This window comes from Pezoporus wallicus, unplaced genomic scaffold (assembly GCF_028554395.1).
Source record: "Pezoporus wallicus isolate ANWC-B61680 ecotype Strahan unplaced genomic scaffold, APGP_CSIRO_Pwel_v1 contig_12604, whole genome shotgun sequence".
NCBI lineage: Eukaryota > Metazoa > Chordata > Aves > Psittaciformes > Psittacidae > Pezoporus > Pezoporus wallicus.
In genome coordinates this window covers 310,947-328,288 of record NW_026638783.1, presented here as the reverse complement: position 1 = coordinate 328,288, position 17,342 = coordinate 310,947, and the positions used below count along the sequence as shown (strand labels likewise).

The following is a 17,342-nucleotide window of genomic DNA, read 5'->3' as shown; positions in this document are numbered from 1 at the left end:
AACGTTGCACTGTGAGGTGCCTAATGCTTTTCTTGGCTAATGCCAGGTGTCTGGTAATTAATTCTCCATTTTCCAAAAAGAAAAAGAGGGACCAAGGAGAAGGAGTTGTCTGGGCGTTGGGTGTCACTGTGTGTTTTCCTGCCAGCTCTGCTGAGCTCAGCATCAAGCTTTTGGCTACTTACTTGTTGTGGGAACACATCAAGGGATGCGCCCAGCTCTGGGCCTCCAATGTAAGGATGTGGATCTGCTCGAGCACATCCAGAGGAGGTCACGGAGCTGCTGCGAGGGCTGGAGCAGCTCTGCTCTGGAGCCAGGCTGAGAGAGCTGGGCTGGGGCAGCCTGGAGAAGAGAAGGCTCCTGAAGGGGAGACCTGAGAGCAGCTCCAGTGCCTGAAGGGGCTGCAGGAAAGCTGGAGAGGGGCTTGGGACAAGGGATGCAGGGACAGGCCAAGGGGAATGGCTTTAACCTGCCCGAGGGGAGACTGAGATGAGCTCTTAGGCAGAAGCTCTTCCCTGTGAGGGTGCTGAGGCGCTGGCACAGGGTGCCCAGAGAAGCTGTGGCTGCCCCATCCCTGGCAGTGTTCAAGGCCAGGTTGGACACAGGGGCTTGGAGCAAGCTGCTCCAGTGGAAGGGGTCCCTGCCCGTGGCAGGGGTTGGAGCTGGGTAAGCTTTAAGGTCCCTTCCAACCCAGACCAGGCTGTGATTCCCAGGTGAGTAAAACCCCAGGACAAGGTCTGGGTGTCTGGGAAGAGCAGTTCCAGAGGCTGCTCTCACAGCTCGCAGAAGCCTCCTCTGCTCTCAGATGGAGCTGGGTGCCGTGCTTTGGGAGTTACTCCAAGGCAGCCTGAACACTTAAACCAACGCTTCAGGACTGCAGAGCTCTGTGTGCAGTGTTATGAATGCTCCATCCCTGGCAGTGTTCAAAGCCAGGTTGGACAGAGCCCTGGGTGCCATGGTTTAGTGTGAGGTGTCCCTGCCCATGGCAGGGGGTTGGAACTGGATGATCTTAAGATCCTTTCCAACCCAGACTATTCTATGACTCTTATAATTCTATTGCCTGGAATATGGGTGGTTTAACAGCCTGATTCCATGTGTATAAGTTGCAGCAGGTTATTTGGGAGCCAGGAGACCTCTGTCCTTAGCCATCATTCTGGAATCACCGTGCAAAGTGATGGTTGTTCCTCCCGCAGGTGCGCAAGCACATCAATGACCTCTACGAAGACCTACGAGATGGCCACAACCTCATCTCCCTCCTGGAGGTGCTGTCAGGGGTCAAGCTGGTAAGTGCCCAGGGCCGGGCAGCGATGCTGCTGCCACCCTTCCCCATAGGTCCCCTCCATCCTTCCCCCACTCCCTTCATTCCTGTCATTTCTTACGCCATAGTTTTGTTTTCAAATGTCTGTCCTTGTTCCTTTTATTGTATTAGTTATCATTTTTGTTGTTTCCACTCAGACCCGTGTTCCCCAGGCTGGTCTTGGATCCCCTCAGAGCCCCTGGTTTGCAGTGCCCTGGGTAGAGCCCTCTTTTTGTGGAGGCTTCAAACCTTCATCTGCATTTAAAATAGCAGATACTGATGGCTTTGACTCAAACTCTTCCTGTGAGAGTTTGCCCAGTGCTTTAGCTCACGTTTGATGCTCCTGCCCCATGCTCAGCTCCTGCCTGAGCTGCATCTGTGGCGTGCAAACCTCATCCTGCGTCATGAGCATCGTAGAGTCCCCCTCCTTCCTCCTCCTCCTCCTCAGACTGACACATTCACTCAGCTCTGGGAAGATCCCAGTGCCTGCAACAGGGTAGCGCAGCAGGAATTATTTTAGCTTTCCCCTAAAATAGGATGTGGGTAAAGATCTCCCCGCTCCCTCTGTTACCCTCCACAAGATGCCAAATCAGGTTTTTGTGGGGGTTGAAAATTTGGATCAAGCTACTTGTGATCCAGACAGCTTCCTTCTCTTCCCTCCGGCTTTCAAATCCAAGGGGAAATTTCTGTGCTGGAGCCCAGGGAGTGCTCCAGCCGCCTTCATCCCCACTCTTTTGTTTTCCCTCTCACCTGGGTGTTGCCTTTTGGTTTCCATTGTGTCTCCCTGTCGTGTCCCCCTCCCGTCGCCTCGCCGCCGTCCCTCCCGTCCTCCATAGCAAATAGAGCCGCCAGCTCAGCGGAGCCTTCGCCTGGTGAGAGCGCCGGCCTGGTGCCGTGCGAGCAGCGAGGAGCGGGAGGAGGAAGATGATGATGATGAAGAAGTAGGTTGAGTCTGTATCCCGGGCAGGCACTGGAGTGCCGGCGGATAGTCCAGTGCAGCCCAGAGGCTCCCAGCTTCCCTTCTCCTCGGGTCTGGATAAAAGCCACCCAGGGTGGGCACCCTGAGCGAGGGAAGCAGGAGGGAAGCTGCAGGAGCCCCGGCTCCCGGTTCTGCTCTCCTCCTTCCTGGGCTCTGCTCACCTGAACTGGATTATCCGTGCGCGCCCTGCGGTGTCAGCCTGCGGTCAGGGCACGGCACCCACCCGGGGTGACAGCATGTGTCCCCCCCACGGGGCTGCAGTGGTGGCTGCTCACCTCGCACTGCATGGACAGGGCACAGGCACCTTCTTGGAAGGGGTGGGGGGGGTTGTGGCTGGTGCCACTGTAGGGTGCGAGGCACAACCAGCAACCCCATGCATGTGAGTGGAGGTAGGAGCGAGCACAGCTGAGGGTCCCCATGAGGGGGCAGACCCCAAAGCCTTACTCAGGGTACAAGGGGTGTTTTCCAGCCCCCTTTGCTCTGGGTGATGACTCCCTTGTGCATGGTGTCACCTCCACCTGGAGCAGTGCGGGAGGAGCTGGGGGGGCTGTAGCATCTTCCCACCAGGCTCCAGTCCCTGCAGCCCTGGAGATGTTCCCCTTGCAGGGGCAGCCTTTCCCCTTCAGGCTGGGGAAGGAAGGGGGCTCATAGGAATTGGGGTGTCCCAGCAGTTCAGAGCATCCTGGTGATACCTCATTGAGGCTGGGATCAGGATTTGTGCATCCATTCTCTTCCTGCTGTATCAAAGCAGATCCAGCATCCCATATCACATACCCTTCCCCTGGCCACGGCTCAGCCTCCTGGTACCTTGGAGAGTCCCCTGCCTGCAGCAGCAGCGATGAGCGCAGCCCAGGGCATTCCCGAAGGGTTTGGAAATGGGGCCTGGAGCCCACATGTGGGAAAAGCTGAGCTGGGTCTGCAGGGGCTGAGGCTGAGGTCATGGCTTCTTTGCCATCAGTGGGGACCTGCCTGTGTCCCCATGTCCTGCTGCGGAGCAGACCTGCCTCTGCTTCCATCTGGATGGCTCAGACCCTGCACCCGCTCATGCACATCTCTCTTTGCTGAGCCCTCTTCCCAGTGTGTCTGACTTTGGGATAGGTGGGATCCTGCCTTGGGATCTTGGAGGCTGCACCGGTCCTGCCTGCTGCTGGCTGAGCACACAGCTCGGAGCCTGGATGCCAGCCCTCGGGGTCTTGGAGGAGGTCAAGATCTTGGGGTCTTCCCACCTCCATGCCCCACCTTGCAGCAGGATCATGAGTAGCAACGCCTCTATTTGCCTCCAGAGCGAGAGGATAGAGCAGGATGTGTGCAGTGCACGGGGTCACAGCAGCACGCTGGGCACGGGGGGTGGTTGTGCATGTGGGGAGCTGCCAGCCCGGCTCCAAGACCCCCCCTGAACCTGCTGCCTCTCTTGCAGCCGCGTGAGAAGGGGCGGATGCGTTTCCATCGCCTGCAGAACGTGCAGATTGCCCTGGATTTCCTGAAGCAGCGACAGGTAAGGGCTGAGCTGGGCTCATCCAGAGGCAGAGCTGGGTGATTTGTGGTTGTTCTCCCGGCTGGGACTCGGGAATGGTGTTGAGAAGCAGCATCAGCCTGTGCCAGGGTGTGCCCATCCCCGTGGTGCCAGTGCTGGTTGAGGGTGGCTCTCAGGGGACATTCCCCTGTAGGTGTTCGCTCTCAGAACCACCCACGCAGCACAAAAACCAGTATGAAAATGAGGAACCAGACTCCACTTGTGGGAAGGGGATTGCAAATGTCACAGACAGGCACTTCTGTTCCCCAGAAAGCCTCAGATCCCAGCACCGGGGATGGGCGGCTGTGGCACATCCCACGGACAGACAGCATCCCCCTTTGGCTTTCAGAGGGCAGGCTTTTGGGAGGTGCTGGCCCTGCAGTGCCTCCTCCGCACCCCTGGGCGGGATCCGCCTGGAGCACTGGGATGCATCCCCAGACTTGTTGGCTCTGTAGGTGGAACCCCCGGGGCCGTGTGTCCCGTTCTGCCTGTTGGGTCAGGTCTCCCCACCGAGATGCTCCCCAGATATGCCGAGGTGATGATAAATCCGAGCAGTTCCTGCTGAAGCAGGGTTCTCTGCTGGCCTGGGGGCACTGAATAAACGTGACTGTGCCCCCACTCCAGGGAGGGTGAGCTGCTTCCAGCCCCCTGCTCCTCCTCCCCAGCCCCTTGATAGAGACATTTTGCTGGGGGCTCTCGGGAGCTTGTTTCTCTACTTGGATGAAACAGCTTTTCCTTTGAAGCAGGATGTCTTTTCCCACGTGCTCCTGCTGGAGACTGAGCGTGGAGCCCTGCTGGGGAGCGGGGACCCTCCATGGGGAGCCCACCAGGGAAAAAGAGCCCAAAGCACGTGGCAGCTCCTGGGATAGCGGCTGCAGGGGGAGCAGGAACAGTGGCCAGGCAGCTCTGGGACTGTGGGGCTGGAATCTGCCTGGATGGGGCTCTTGGTGGGTGCTGGGGGAGGACCCTCAGTGCTGGTGTTTCTGCTTCCTTAAAGTTGAAAACCAGCCCAAGCAGGGTGGTTTTGAACCCGGGAATGAGTTGTTAAAGCTCAGCCATCCTCTTCTACCCGTGCTCTGTGCCTGTTCAATTATGCACCAGTGCTCAGGGCTTTGGGGATGAAGCACTTCCCTGTGTGAGCTAAAATAAAGCCATTAAGTGCTGGGAAAGCAATTCCAGATGGAGAGAGCTGGAGATGTGAAAAATCCTTCCTGAGACAGGGCATGGGGTGGCCTCGCTGCTGCTTCAGGAAGCGCTGGGGTCTTGCGTGTCCCCACTTGAGGTGCTTGGGGTGGCCCATGGGGTCAAGGCCATGTCCCCCTCCTTCCTGTGGGTGAGCTTTGACCCTGATGTTTCTCTTTCAGGTGAAACTGGTGAACATTCGCAACGATGACATTACGGATGGCAACCCCAAGCTCACGCTGGGGCTCATATGGACCATCATCCTCCACTTCCAGGTAGGTCATCAGAGCTTCTTGCTGAAGGGTGCGGGGTGGATGGACTGGGATGGCGCTGGCATCCCTCTGTCCGTGTGTTCTGTGGCAATGCTGCTGCATGGATTGGTCTGGAGGATCCGCACCCATCGCAGGATCATGGAGACTGGTGCTGGAGAACAGCAACACCCTTTTCCCATTGTTTCTGTAATGGGATCATTAATGATGGGCTGTGTGTGGTGGCCTCCCGTTGGCACTGCGGTTGCTGGCGGTAGCTGTTTGCTCAGCTGATGTCTCTGGAGGAGAAGAGCAGATCCTTGAGGGATCCAATGGGCTGAGCTCCCACCCGCATGGGGCTGTTATCCCGAGGTGCTCCCAGCCCTTTGTGTGGTTGTTGGAATGGAAAATGTCAGCCGCGTGACAGTGGTTCAGGACAGGGATAGGAGAAGCTCTCTGGCCCTGCTGGGGAACGCAGCCGGGACCGTCTCCAGCAATTGTGTGCTGTAGATGCTCTTGTAAAACAGGGTCTCAGGTCTCTAATACCTCAAATTACCCAGCTGTAGCTCTGAAGCCCTCAGGGCACAGCCCCGAATGCCACCAGTGTGCTGGCATGTTGGCTCGCTGAGCACTGCTGCTGTCAGCAGCGTGTGAGCTATGTGGCCGTTCCCGCTGCTGTGTCCCAGCTCCCTGCTGCATCCCTGCTGGCATCTTCCAGATGAGGCTGGCGCTGGCTTTGGGACCTCGTAAGGAAGGTTTTATTACTTGGAGGAATGAGTGAGCAGTGCTTTTGGGGGGATCATGGGGATAAATTGGGTGTGAGGCTGCTGGCAAGGCACTCGGCTGGTGGTTTGCCCTGGGAAGCAGCCAGGATCGAGCAGGATCTGGATGCTGAGCAGTCGCTGTTGTCTCTGGTGGGACCCTGGCTGGTGGCATCCCATGCCCGTGGTCCTCGTCTTTGGGTTGGTCCAGTCCTGGTGCATCCTCTGCTGCAGGAGACCAGCAAGGGGATATCAGGAGGTCCTGGGTGCCCTCCATGCCCAGCTGGGAGGGGATGATGCCACCCTGCCGTGGGGGACAGGGTGGGTGACAAGGGGTCCCATGGGGAGCTGGGCTGGTGCCATGAGCCTGCCCATCCTCTCCCCACTGGGCTAATGGGATTGTTTCTGGGGTTGTGGCTCCATTGTGAACCTCTTAATCTCCAGTGTCCCAGTACCACTGCCTGGGGGCAGGCGGCTGGGAGAGGTTTGGGAAGGGCTGGAGTCAGTGTGGAGCAGGGAGCTGGAGCAGTGAAGGTGTGGGGCCTGCCCCACATGCCCTGGGAGCTCTTGGGGTCCCTGGCTGCCATGGTCGTCTCCTGGGTTGCTCCTCATAGTGTTTTTCTCCCCTCCCAGCCCTGCTTGCTGGGGCTGAGTTCCATATCCCCATCTTTATGCCTCCCTTTTCCCCATTTTCTGTCTCATCCCTGCTTGTGGTGCATGTTGCCCTACTCTGGTCCCTCTGAGCTGCTGAGAGCTGGAATGATCAAAACCTGCCCTCAGAAGGGGTTGGACTGGGATGGGGTCATTGGCACTGGTTAGGACCCCAGGCTGCTTCTCCCTGATGCCAGGTCCCCGAGGTGCCTTGTGCTCCACGCCCTGAGCTGGGCGAGCCCGGCAGGAGGGTGGGCACATGAGCCCCCATGAGAGCTCTCGGGGCTCTCAGCATTAAGGTTTAAGGAGCAAACCTCTCGAATTGGCCAGGAGCATCCCTGTGGAGCCGGCGCATTCCCCGTAGTGTGCGTGCAGAGCCGCTCTGACTCCTCCCTGCTTCCCCCCACCCCGTTTCTTTCCCACCCCTTCCTTTATCCTACCTTTACCAACCTTCCCCGCGTTCTGTGGGGTTTATCCTCCCCGTTCCCACCCTCCTCCCCTCTCTGCTCCCTGTTTGTGTCGGCGAGGGCCGTGCTCCCATTACCTCATGTTTGGAGAACAGGAGCTGCAGCCAATCCCCGCTCCCTCTGCTTTTAGGTCAAGTGATTTCTGAACTGCAGTGAGATGCTTTGAATGTGTGTGCTGGCAGCGCAGGCTGTAAGATGGCTGTCTGGAGCGGCGGCGGGGCTGGCGGGAGGGAGCGCCGGGCACGGGCACCCCGCGGCACGGAGCACGGCCCCCGTTGGAGCCCATGAAGCCCCGTTCGGGATTGATTCGGGAGCCGGCGACTCGCTCCGCTGCGGTACTGCCGGCGCCGGGGAGGAGGAGGAGGAGGAGGAGGAGATGGGGAATTCTCTGGGCTGCGTTAAGGAGCCGAAGGAAAAAACAGTGGGAAAAGCACCCCTGTCTCCTAAAAAAAGGGTCCGCTTCAAACGGAGGCGGAGGGGGAAGAGAAGAACGATGCCGGAGGCAGCCCCACAGCAGGAAGCCCCAGCCCTGGAGGTGCGTGAGGATGAGGATGTGCTGAAGTCGAAGGCAGCGCCTCGGGAGGGAGGAGAGGAACCCGCCGGCCGCGGGGACCCCAAGGCAGCCGCGCTGCACCCCGGGCTCCTGGTGCAGGTGAAGGAGCGGTTCCAGGGCAAGGTGCAGAAGGTTCTGCTGGTGCCGGAGCCGCAGCAGCCGGGCGCAGACCCTGCCGGGGATGAAGGCACCACCGTCATCGCCCGCTTGCTGGACAACCCGGCTGAGGAGGGCTGCGAGAGGGCGGTGAGCCGCCTGGTCGAGCTGCAGAGGAGCGGCGCAGGCAGCCGCCGGGCTGTGCTGCTGCCCCTGCGCCCCAATGGCTACCCCGGGGGGCTCCTGTCCCCGACCGGTGCCGAGGAGCCAGCCAAAAGCAAGGAGCTGGGAACCAGCAGCGCCCTGGATGCCTGGGGGAAAGGAGGCAGCAAGGACCCTGGCTCCAGCACTGTGTGGACCTGCTCTTCCGCAGCAGAGCCGGGCACCCTTTCAGAGCTCTCGACGCCGTCCCCCATGGTGGATCAGGCAGAAAACCCCAGCACGGGGAGAACCTCAGGGCTGCCATCGTCTCAGGCTGGGGAAGGAGATGGGCATGGACCGCCGGCATCCCGCAGCACGTCCTCCTTCAGCGGGCGCAGCGGGTGCGCAGCCCGGAGCTCCTCGGGGTACGGCAGCGACCCGGCCACACGCGCTGGAGCCGGTGGGACCGCGGCGCCTCCCTCTGAAGGTGGCCACAGGCTTGGAGGGGACCAGGCTTGGAGGGGGAGCTCGGGGCCAGCCGGAGGAATGGTCAGTGCCTGCGTGTGCCCTCACCCGCCTCTTGGACCGGGGTGGGGGGAGCCGGGTCAGTGGAGCCCGGATCCTGGTGGCTCCTGGGGACGGTCGTCTTGGCAAGGGGCAACCTCGTGCTGAGCATGGGTGGTGCAGAAAGCTCCCGGAGCCCTTTTCCTTCTGAGCATCTCCACTGGGAAGCGTTTCCCAGGGATCAACCCATCCCATCCTGTGTTCCCAGTACAGCCGGTCGGAGAGCTGCGCTCACCGGAGCTCCTGCGTGCTGCCAGGGGTCACGGAGGTTCTCGGTGCCGTATTGGTGTCACCAGTGGCACATGTGCCCTCGGGGCTGCTGGGTCGGGTGTGAGTTTGGGGTATCCCCATCCTGCTGCCTGCACTAAGCTACCAGGAGCAGGGGCTCTGCCTGATCTCAAAGAGGAAGAGGAGGGGATGGTGCTGTGTTGGAGCCCATTGGTGCTGTTTGGAGGTCTCTGTTTAGGGGAGGCAGGGTGGGCTGAAGGAGCTCTTGGGTTTGGCCAAGCTCTGTATGCCCCAGGAGACGCATGTGATTGGAAGGGGAGGAAAGGGGCTGTGGCCCCGATACCTGTGCTAGGCTGGGCTGGTGTCACCATCTGGCCTTCAGCATCCTGCCACCGGTTGCTTGGTTCATAAGACTGATGCTGGAAGGGTTTGGAAGAGGCTGAGCCCCGGTGCTGTGAGTTTCCACTCTCAGTTCTTGCTGGTGCCTCCCTAAATCTTTGTCCTGACACAGACATGTGAAGAAAGGAGGGTGGAGCTGGTGCTGCATCCTGCACCTCCATACGCACGCACGTCTCTAGGAGGGTTTCCTGCAAGGATGCCCTCGGGGAAGGGCTCAGAGGTTGGAGAGCCCCAGTGCTGTGGGAATAGTTGAAAATAGAGGATTTATCCCAGCTGGGTGCGTGAGGAGTGTCCTGAGGGGCACTGGGGAGCTCAGGTGGGGCAGAGCTGATGGGTGGCTCACAGGAGGTTTCATTCTGCTCTTCATTAGGAGTCGCTGGGTAATCAATAAGGGAGTGCCGGGCAGGTGAAGGTTTGTGGGTCCATCCCTGCTGCCTGCACACGTGGAGGGTCCCATTCTGCTGCTCACCTATGCTATATCCATTCTGGCTGTGCTGCCGGGTCCCGGCATCCCTAAGGAAGCGCAGGCGCGGGGCTGGAGGAGTTAAAGGCAGCGCCGGCGGTGTGGCAGCGGCTGACAAAGAGCAGTTCTGTGTGTGATGAGCGGCTCAGGCTGGGGAGAGGGCGGTGAGCTGCAGCATACCAATTACACATCCTCCAGCCTTCCTCCAGCTTCCTGATCCGGCAGGACCCGCCTGCACAGGGATCTCCAGCAGCCAGGGCCCGAGCAGTACCAGCACCCACCCGGCTGGGTTTTGGGGGGGGGGATGAAGGTGCTCAGGGGGGCTCGGTAGGGCTGGGTCCTGGTACCCCTTCTCCCTGCAGTGCCGGGAGGAGGAGTCCACTGAGCGTTGCTTTTCCACAGGCACCCTGGAATATCCAAGCAGCTCCCGCCCTCCCCTTTGTCTGCCCCTTCATTAAGGGGAGTAATTGCACTAATTGGGGAGCTGGGGGGGGACGACTGGGTGAGGAGGAAGCTGTGCCAGTCAGGAACATGCCGGAATGTGGAGACACGTGCGTTCTGTCACGTGCAAGTCTGGGATCTGCAGCCAGGCCTGGGCGTCTGGCTAAGAGGGGTCCGTGACCATTGGTCTCTTGTTAGGGAGGTGGGTCACAGCACCCCTGTCACCAGCACCCCTGTCACCAGCACCCCCGTCACCAGCACCCCTGTACTGCCTCTCCAGGTACCACGAGGCAGAGTGGGGATGCAACAGCTTCCTCCCCATTCCCTTTCCCCCTGGGATGGAGCTGATGGCCCTGCTGCAAGCAGCACCAAGCTGGAGGTCAAGGAGAGACCTCTGTCCTCTCACACAGCACCTCCAAACGCTGTTTTCTGCTTCTTAAGTTGGTTTCTTTACAACGTGATGCTCTGGGTGGAGCATCCCTCACTGTGGTGGCTGCCCTGATGAGGGATGGTGTTGGTTGCTCCTTCCTTGGGTGCTGCTGCATAGGGCTGTGACCATTCCTGGTGAGCCCTGGGTATCCAAGGGTGCTGGGCAGGAGCTGGCAGTGGAGTGGGTGCACGAGCTGCCAGGTCTCAGGCGAGTTCATAGGAACCAGCGGTGCTGGTGGGGCCTTTTCCTGCTCCTGCATCACCCCAGGGCTGCTGCTTCCTTGCAGATCTCCGACATCTACATCAGTGGCGAGTCGGGGGATATGTCAGCCAAGGAGAAGCTGCTTCTGTGGACACAAAAAGTGACTGCAGGCTACATCGGGGTGAAATGCACCAACTTCTCATCCTGCTGGAGCGATGGGAAGATGTTCAACGCGCTCATCCACAGATACAGGTAGGCAGGGGCAGTGGGGAGCATTGTCTGGGTGGGAGGAAGGGCTGAGGACCTCGGAGGGGTCCCTGCCCACAGTGCATAGAAATGTAGGTGAGGTTTTTGTCTCTTTTACCTGGAAATCATCTCTTCAGCCAAGTAGCTGGGGGCGGATGCTGGGGAAGAGCCACAGTACATGAGGCTGCAAGAAAAAGCATTTTGAGTGAGGCTGGGGAGAGAGGCAAGAAAAGCTTTTAGACTGGGAGTGCTGCAGTGTTTGATGTGTCAGTGCTGCCCTTCCTGCTCTCCATGAATAGCAACACTTCCATCCACGCTGTCATCCCAGGGTCTCGGAGCTCTCCCCAGCTGCAGATAAACCTCTCACAGTTCCTTTAGGGACAGTGCACCTTCTGCATGGGCAGGGAGGCAGCGCTGGGGCTGCTTTGTCAAGGGCACTTGGCCTTGGAGCCTGCAGGAGAACAGCAAAGCCCTGGGAGGAGGCATCTCCTGGGAGCTGGAAATAGCACTGCCCTGTGCTGCTCTGGGCTTGCCTGTGGCCGGGAGGAGCAGGCAGGGCTCAGCAGGGAGGGACACAGCAGGATTCTGCAGGCAGGGGCAGGCAGGAGATGGGCGCATGATGGGCAGCACGCTCGTGGTGCTCAGAGGCCGGGATTTTCCTGGCTCCTCCATGCTCATTTGAGGTTCATTTGTGCTGTGGTTTGCTGCTGGTTCTGTTCTGGTGCAGGGCTGGCAGCATCTGTGCCTGCTGCATCCCCTTCACTCCGCCCGTGTCCTCTGGAGAGGTTTAACCACCCGCTTTGGGGCTGTTCGTGCACCTCTGTCCTGTCCCAGTCCACCACACTGGATACAGAGTGTGTACAGAGAGGGGTAATCCCAGAGGAGCACAAGAGTTTTTCCTTCCTAGCCTGAAGATCCCTTTCCCAAAGGGGCTGAGCTGGGGAGGTGCTCCCAGCTCACCTTGGAGACAGACACCAGCCCAGGGCAGGAGCTCAGACAAGCCCTTGGGAGCTGCCTGGGCAGTGGGGCCCATCCAGGATGCTCCATCCTGGGCACCTTTGTGCTGTTTGCCAACGTTGTGGCTGTGCTGCGTGCCTGCAGGCCGGATCTGGTGGACATGGAGAGGGTGCAGATCCAGAGCAACCGGGAGAACCTGGAGCAGGCCTTTGAGATCGCGGAGAGGCTGGGGGTCACCAGGCTGCTGGACGCTGAAGGTGGGTGCCCAGGGTGATGTGGTGACGTGGGGTGATGCTGACCTCTGCCTGCTCCCCTTCCTCACTGCCTTTCTCCTTCCCCCTTGTCAGATGTGGACGTGCCCTCTCCGGATGAGAAATCCGTGATAACTTATGTGTCTTCAATCTATGATGCCTTTCCCAAAGTCCCCGAGGGAGGAGAAGGGATCAGTGCTATCGTGAGTTGGGATGCTGGGGCAGCGATGTGGGAGGCAGCTGGTTGTTGTGGGGAGGGCTTGGAGGTTCCCTGTCCACTGTAGCAGATGGTTGATGGGTGGAAGAGGCTCAGGCAGAGGAAGGAGCTTCCCTGTTAGTGTGTCTGCCTGTGAGCTGCTGATGTGCCTGTGGAGCCGTGGTTTCTGCTGTGGGTTTGAGCTCATGGGAAAGCAGAACTGGCTTCCAGGGAGCAGCTTACGAGGAGGATCGTCCTCCTCCTCCTTCCTATACCTGAGATGGCATCACAGGAGGGAGGCACAGGCAAACGATCCACCCCTTAGGTGTGACCATGGCACCTCAGTTCCCTCCGTGCTCTGCCTCTCCCCATGGAGACCTGCCCATGGCAGTGCTCTGCAAGGGCCCTCTCACCCCGCAGGAGGTGGACTCGAGGTGGCTGGAGTACCAGACCCGCGTGGAGTCCCTCGTCTCCTGGATCAAGCAGCACACGATACTCATGTCAGATAAATCCTTCCCCCAGAACCCTGTAGAGCTAAAGGTAGGTCCTGAATGAGGTCAATCTGCAGTGTCCCATGTTCTCAGCATTGAGAGCTGGCTGGTTTCATTCCCCATGGTGGTTTCTGATGAGCTTTTCTCATCCCAGGCACTTTATAACCAGTACATACACTTCAAAGAAACTGAAATCCCAGCAAAAGAGCAGGAAAAAGGAAGGATAGAGGAGCTCTACAAACTCTTAGAGGTAAGCAGCATCTTGGCTACCCAGAGGCTTGCAGGTGGGAGTGTTGTGTTGTGCTTTGAGCAAGACTAAAGTGCCCTCAGTACAGGTTTATTTTGGAAGGGAGAAGTGGAAATAACCTTCAGGGTAAAGGATGTAGCAGGCAGCGCTCTGCAGGAGTGATGCTGTTACCTTTCAGCCCCGCTTTCCTTGCTGTGGTCTGTAGCCAGCTGGAGGAGGAGGGAAGGAGATGCCATTCTGTTGCTGTTTTCCCCAGGTATGGATCGAATTTGGACGCATCAAGCTGCCCCAGGGCTACCACCCCAATGACGTGGAGGAGGAGTGGGGCAAGCTTATCATAGAGATGCTGGAGCGCGAGAAGCTGCTGCGGCCAGCGGTGGAGAGGTCGGTGTGGGGACGTCCCCTGCTCCCCTGCCTGGGGGGATGGCCCAGAGCCCCTGTCTCATTGTGCTCCCCTCTGTCATCACAGGCTGGAATTGCTGCTACAAATCGCTAACAAAATCCAGAATGGTGCTTTGAGCTGTGAGGAGAAACTCACCCTGGCCAAGAACACGCTGCAGGCTGTGAGTGAGGGGGCATTCCCACCCTTCCTGGTTTTCCTGCCTCTTCCTCTGTCTTCTGCGTGGGGTGGTTGGTTCTCCAGGCCACCTTTCCTATCTCTTCTGACAGTGTGGGGTGGTGGTGGATATCACACAAGGACCCTGGGGACAGCTTGTTGTGCTGTTAGGCCTAACATCCCCAGATCTGTTTCATTTGTCTGAAAAGGACAGAAAGTCCTTTGGCAGAAAGGACTCAGGTGCAGGCTGCAGCCACCTGGGTAGGGAGCAGGTATCTGAAAGAGGGCGTTTTGTTCTGGGAGAAAAAGATGTGAGGGTTGGGAGCTACAAATAGTTAAGCCCAAGCAAGAAATGAGATGATTTACGTGACTGTCCATGGGACTAACCACAGGAACCCATCTGTCATTAGAAGCTTTCAGTTTATCTGCAGGAGCTTTTCTAAAGGGGACATCCTGGGGGTGGTGTGAATGATGAACTCACGTTCTTCTGCTCACGTCAAGCTTGTGGACCAAAAGGTCTCTTGGGGTTTGAAGTTGATGCTGGGCTCCTGTGCTGTCGCTGTGCCCACGTGTCCTCAGTCTCCTCTCTCCATGCAGGATGCTGCTCACCTGGAGTCAGGGCAGCCGGTGCAGTACGAGCACGACGTGGTCATGTACCTGCAGGAGTGTGAGGGGCTCATCCGCCAGCTCCAGGTGGATGTGCAGATCCTTCGGGATGAGAATTACTACCAGCTGGAGGAGCTGGTGTTCAGGTGAGACGGGCCCTGCCGGGATGGTCTGTGGATGGAGAAACACGGAGGAACAGAGCTCTGCTTGGCTGTGGGGAAGGGGCAGAAGTGTGTGTGCATCTCCTAACCCAGGCCTTGCTCCTCCAGGATCATGCGGCTGCAGGATGAGCTGGTGACGCTGAGGCTGGAATGCACTAACCTGTACAGGAAAGGTCACTTCTCCACCCTGGAGCTGGTGCCCACTTCCACGCTGAGCACAACGCACTTGAAGGGCGAGTCCCTGACGAAAGGGCTTCACACCTCCTCTGCCTCCTGGTTCCGGAAGCCCATGACCAGGACAGAGCTGGTGGCCATCTCCTCTTCCGAAGATGAAGGCAGCCTCCGGTTCGTGTACGAGCTGCTGGCCTGGGTGGAGGAGATGCAGGTGAGTGCTGCCTCTCTGGGGGACATCACCCACTCACACTGATGTGGGGCGGTAGGAGCCTGCTCTGGGCTTTATCCTGCTTTATCTGTGAATAACAGTTTTGGTGGTTCAGAGTTTCAGGGGGGCACCAACACCTTTATCTTGTGTTGGGTTCTCTCTCTTGTGGCCCCTCTCATCAGTGGGTATCAGGAGATCCTTTCAAAGCTGGAAGCAAATCTGTACTGATGCAGTCAGTTCTTTTGCTCTTAAGTGGATGTGAAGCTTGTGCAGGCTGCCCCAGCCATCATTCAGTGGTGGAGCACTGGCTTAGGACCTTGTGCCAGGACTGGCGTGGTGTTTGTTCTGTCTTGAGTGACCTGGAAGGTTTTCTTGCCCTCGTGTCCTATGAGAGATGCTCCTGCAGATGAGGAGAGCTGACCTGAACCCCTTGGCCTGTTTCAGATGAGACTGGAGCGGGCAGAGTGGGGAACCGACCTGCCGAGCGTGGAAACCCAGCTGGAGACCCAGCGGCACGTCCATACCAGCGTGGAGGACCTGGGCTCCAGCGTAAAGGAGGCCAGGATGTACGAGGTACAGTGGCAGGGGCTGGGTGATGCAGTGCATGGCACAACTCGTGTGGGGAGGTGAGGGCATCAGGATGGGTTCTTGTGGGTAAAGGCGTTGTTTAAGGATGGAGCGTCTGAACTGATGCTGGGTTGGTCCAAGGAGCTGCCGCCCTGAGCCATCCTTCCACGTCCTCTCGCTCGCACAGAGCTGGGGAGGGAGATTTGGAGGTGGGGTTTCAGGTGGTGCTGTTCTGTGTTGGGTAACAGGAGCAGTTTTCATCCTTCAGGGTAAAATGTCTCAGAACTTCCGTGCCAGCTACACAGAGACGCTCGGCAAGCTGGAGACACAGTACTGCAAGCTGATGGTGAGTGGGCTGGCACTGCCCGGGGAGCACAGGGTCCATCACAGAATCATAGAATAATTCGGGTTGGAAAGGACCTTAAGATCATCCAGTTCCAATCCCCCTGCCATGGCACGGACACCTCACACTAAACCATATCACCCAAGGCCTCATCCAACCTGGCCTTGAACACTGCCAGGGATGGAGCATTCACAACCTCCCTGGGCAACACATTCCAGTGCCTCAGCACCCTAACAAGAAAAAAATTCCTCATTATATCCAATCTAAACTTCCCCTGTTTAAGTTTGAACCTGTTACCCCTTGTCCTATCACTGTAGTCCCTACTGAAGAGTCTCTCCCCAGCATCCTTATAAGCCCCCTTCAGATGCTGGAAGCTGCTCTGAGGTCTCCATGCAGCCTTCTCTTCTCCAGGCTGAACAGCCCCAACTCTCTCAGCCTATCTTCATACAGGAGGTGCTCCAGCCCCTGAGCATCCTCGTGGCCTCCTCTGGACTTGTTCCAACAGTTCCATGTCCTTTTTATGCTGAGGACACCAGAACTGCACACAATGCTCCAAGTGAGGTCTCACGAGAACAAAGTAGAGGGGCAGGATCACCTCCATGACCTGCTGGTCACGCTCCTTTTGAATCCTTGCTGCCCTGCTCCTGAGCATCCCTGCTCCAAGGCTGGGGTGGGGGGAAGAAACCAGCCACTGCAGAGCAGGGAGAGGAATCACCCTTCATTGTGTGCAGGAAACCTCGAGCTTCCGGCTGAGGCACCTCCAGAGCCTGCACGGGTTTGTGTCCCGGGCCACTGCTGAGCTCATCTGGCTCAATGAGAAGGAGGAGGAGGAGCTGGCCTACGACTGGAGCGACAGCAACACTAACATTGCAGCCAAGAAAAACTACTTCTCGGTGAGCAGGGCTGCTGGGATGGGTGCTCTCTGGGCTGCGCTGCTGCTGCTCTTGACCTGCTGGGGGTCCTTCAGCTGCCAACAGACCTGAAGTCCCCAGAGGTTGGATGTTCCCTCTGAAGTCATTGAGCTTGTAGCTCAGGAGTGCAGCTGATGAAATTATTTCTTCAATTGAGTTTCAATGGAAAAGGCGTCAAAAGATGATTTTTTGACACCATGGGGAATTAAAGGCATCTTTAACTGGTGGGTAGGAAGAAAAGGAAAATTGATTCCTCTTTAAAGCAGTATGAATAAACTGCTGTCTCCGCAATTGCACTCTCTGGGACTGAAGAGGCTCCTGGGCAGGTTTCCAGTACCTGTGTTACATCTGCCCCATGTGTTTGGTGCCCCGGGGGCATCCTGAGGGGGACTGGTTGTGGTGGTGCTGGTATTTACTGCAGCACTTCCGTGCTGTGTTAACTGGACACGGTCTGAGTGAGGCAGCTCCCCATAGCTGAGATATGCACTTTGCTTGTGTCCTTCATGCAGGAGCTGATGACAGAGCTGGATGAGAAGCAGGACATCTTCCGCTCCCTCCAAGACACAGCAGAGCTGCTGTCCCTGGAGAACCACCCGGCCAAGCAAACCGTAGAGGTGAGCAGGCAGGAAATCATGGAATGGTTTGGGTTGGAAGGGGCCTTAAAGCTCATCCACTTCCAACCCCCTGCTATGTCATCTCTGTTTGGTCCATGGTTCCCAGGCCTACAGCGCTGCTGTGCAGACCCAGTGGCAGTGGATTAAGCAGCTCTGCTTGTGCGTGGAGCAGCACGTGAAGGAGAACGCTGCCTATTTCCAGG

The 17,342-nt window shown here is 58.2% G+C and overlaps 1 protein-coding gene across 9 annotated transcripts in view; it reads left to right on the top strand.

Moving 5' to 3' along the window:
- The window catches only part of MACF1 (microtubule actin crosslinking factor 1), a 134,706-nt gene that overhangs the window by 31,123 nt on the left and 86,241 nt on the right, over nt 1–17,342 (top strand). For all 9 annotated transcript variants that reach the window (XM_057412545.1, XM_057412551.1, XM_057412554.1 and 6 more), the window contains exons 3-19: nt 1,191–1,280; nt 3,691–3,768; nt 5,151–5,243; nt 10,697–10,863; nt 11,959–12,071; nt 12,162–12,268; nt 12,682–12,801; nt 12,907–13,002; nt 13,256–13,383; nt 13,469–13,562; nt 14,153–14,307; nt 14,431–14,707; nt 15,149–15,277; nt 15,540–15,617; nt 16,346–16,507; nt 17,035–17,139; nt 17,246–17,341. In XM_057412545.1, coding sequence (XP_057268528.1) covers nt 1,191–1,280; nt 3,691–3,768; nt 5,151–5,243; nt 10,697–10,863; nt 11,959–12,071; nt 12,162–12,268; nt 12,682–12,801; nt 12,907–13,002; nt 13,256–13,383; nt 13,469–13,562; nt 14,153–14,307; nt 14,431–14,707; nt 15,149–15,277; nt 15,540–15,617; nt 16,346–16,507; nt 17,035–17,139; nt 17,246–17,341 — 2,088 coding nt within the window. The remainder of the gene's footprint in view (nt 1–1,190; nt 1,281–3,690; nt 3,769–5,150; nt 5,244–10,696; nt 10,864–11,958; nt 12,072–12,161; nt 12,269–12,681; nt 12,802–12,906; nt 13,003–13,255; nt 13,384–13,468; nt 13,563–14,152; nt 14,308–14,430; nt 14,708–15,148; nt 15,278–15,539; nt 15,618–16,345; nt 16,508–17,034; nt 17,140–17,245; nt 17,342) is intronic.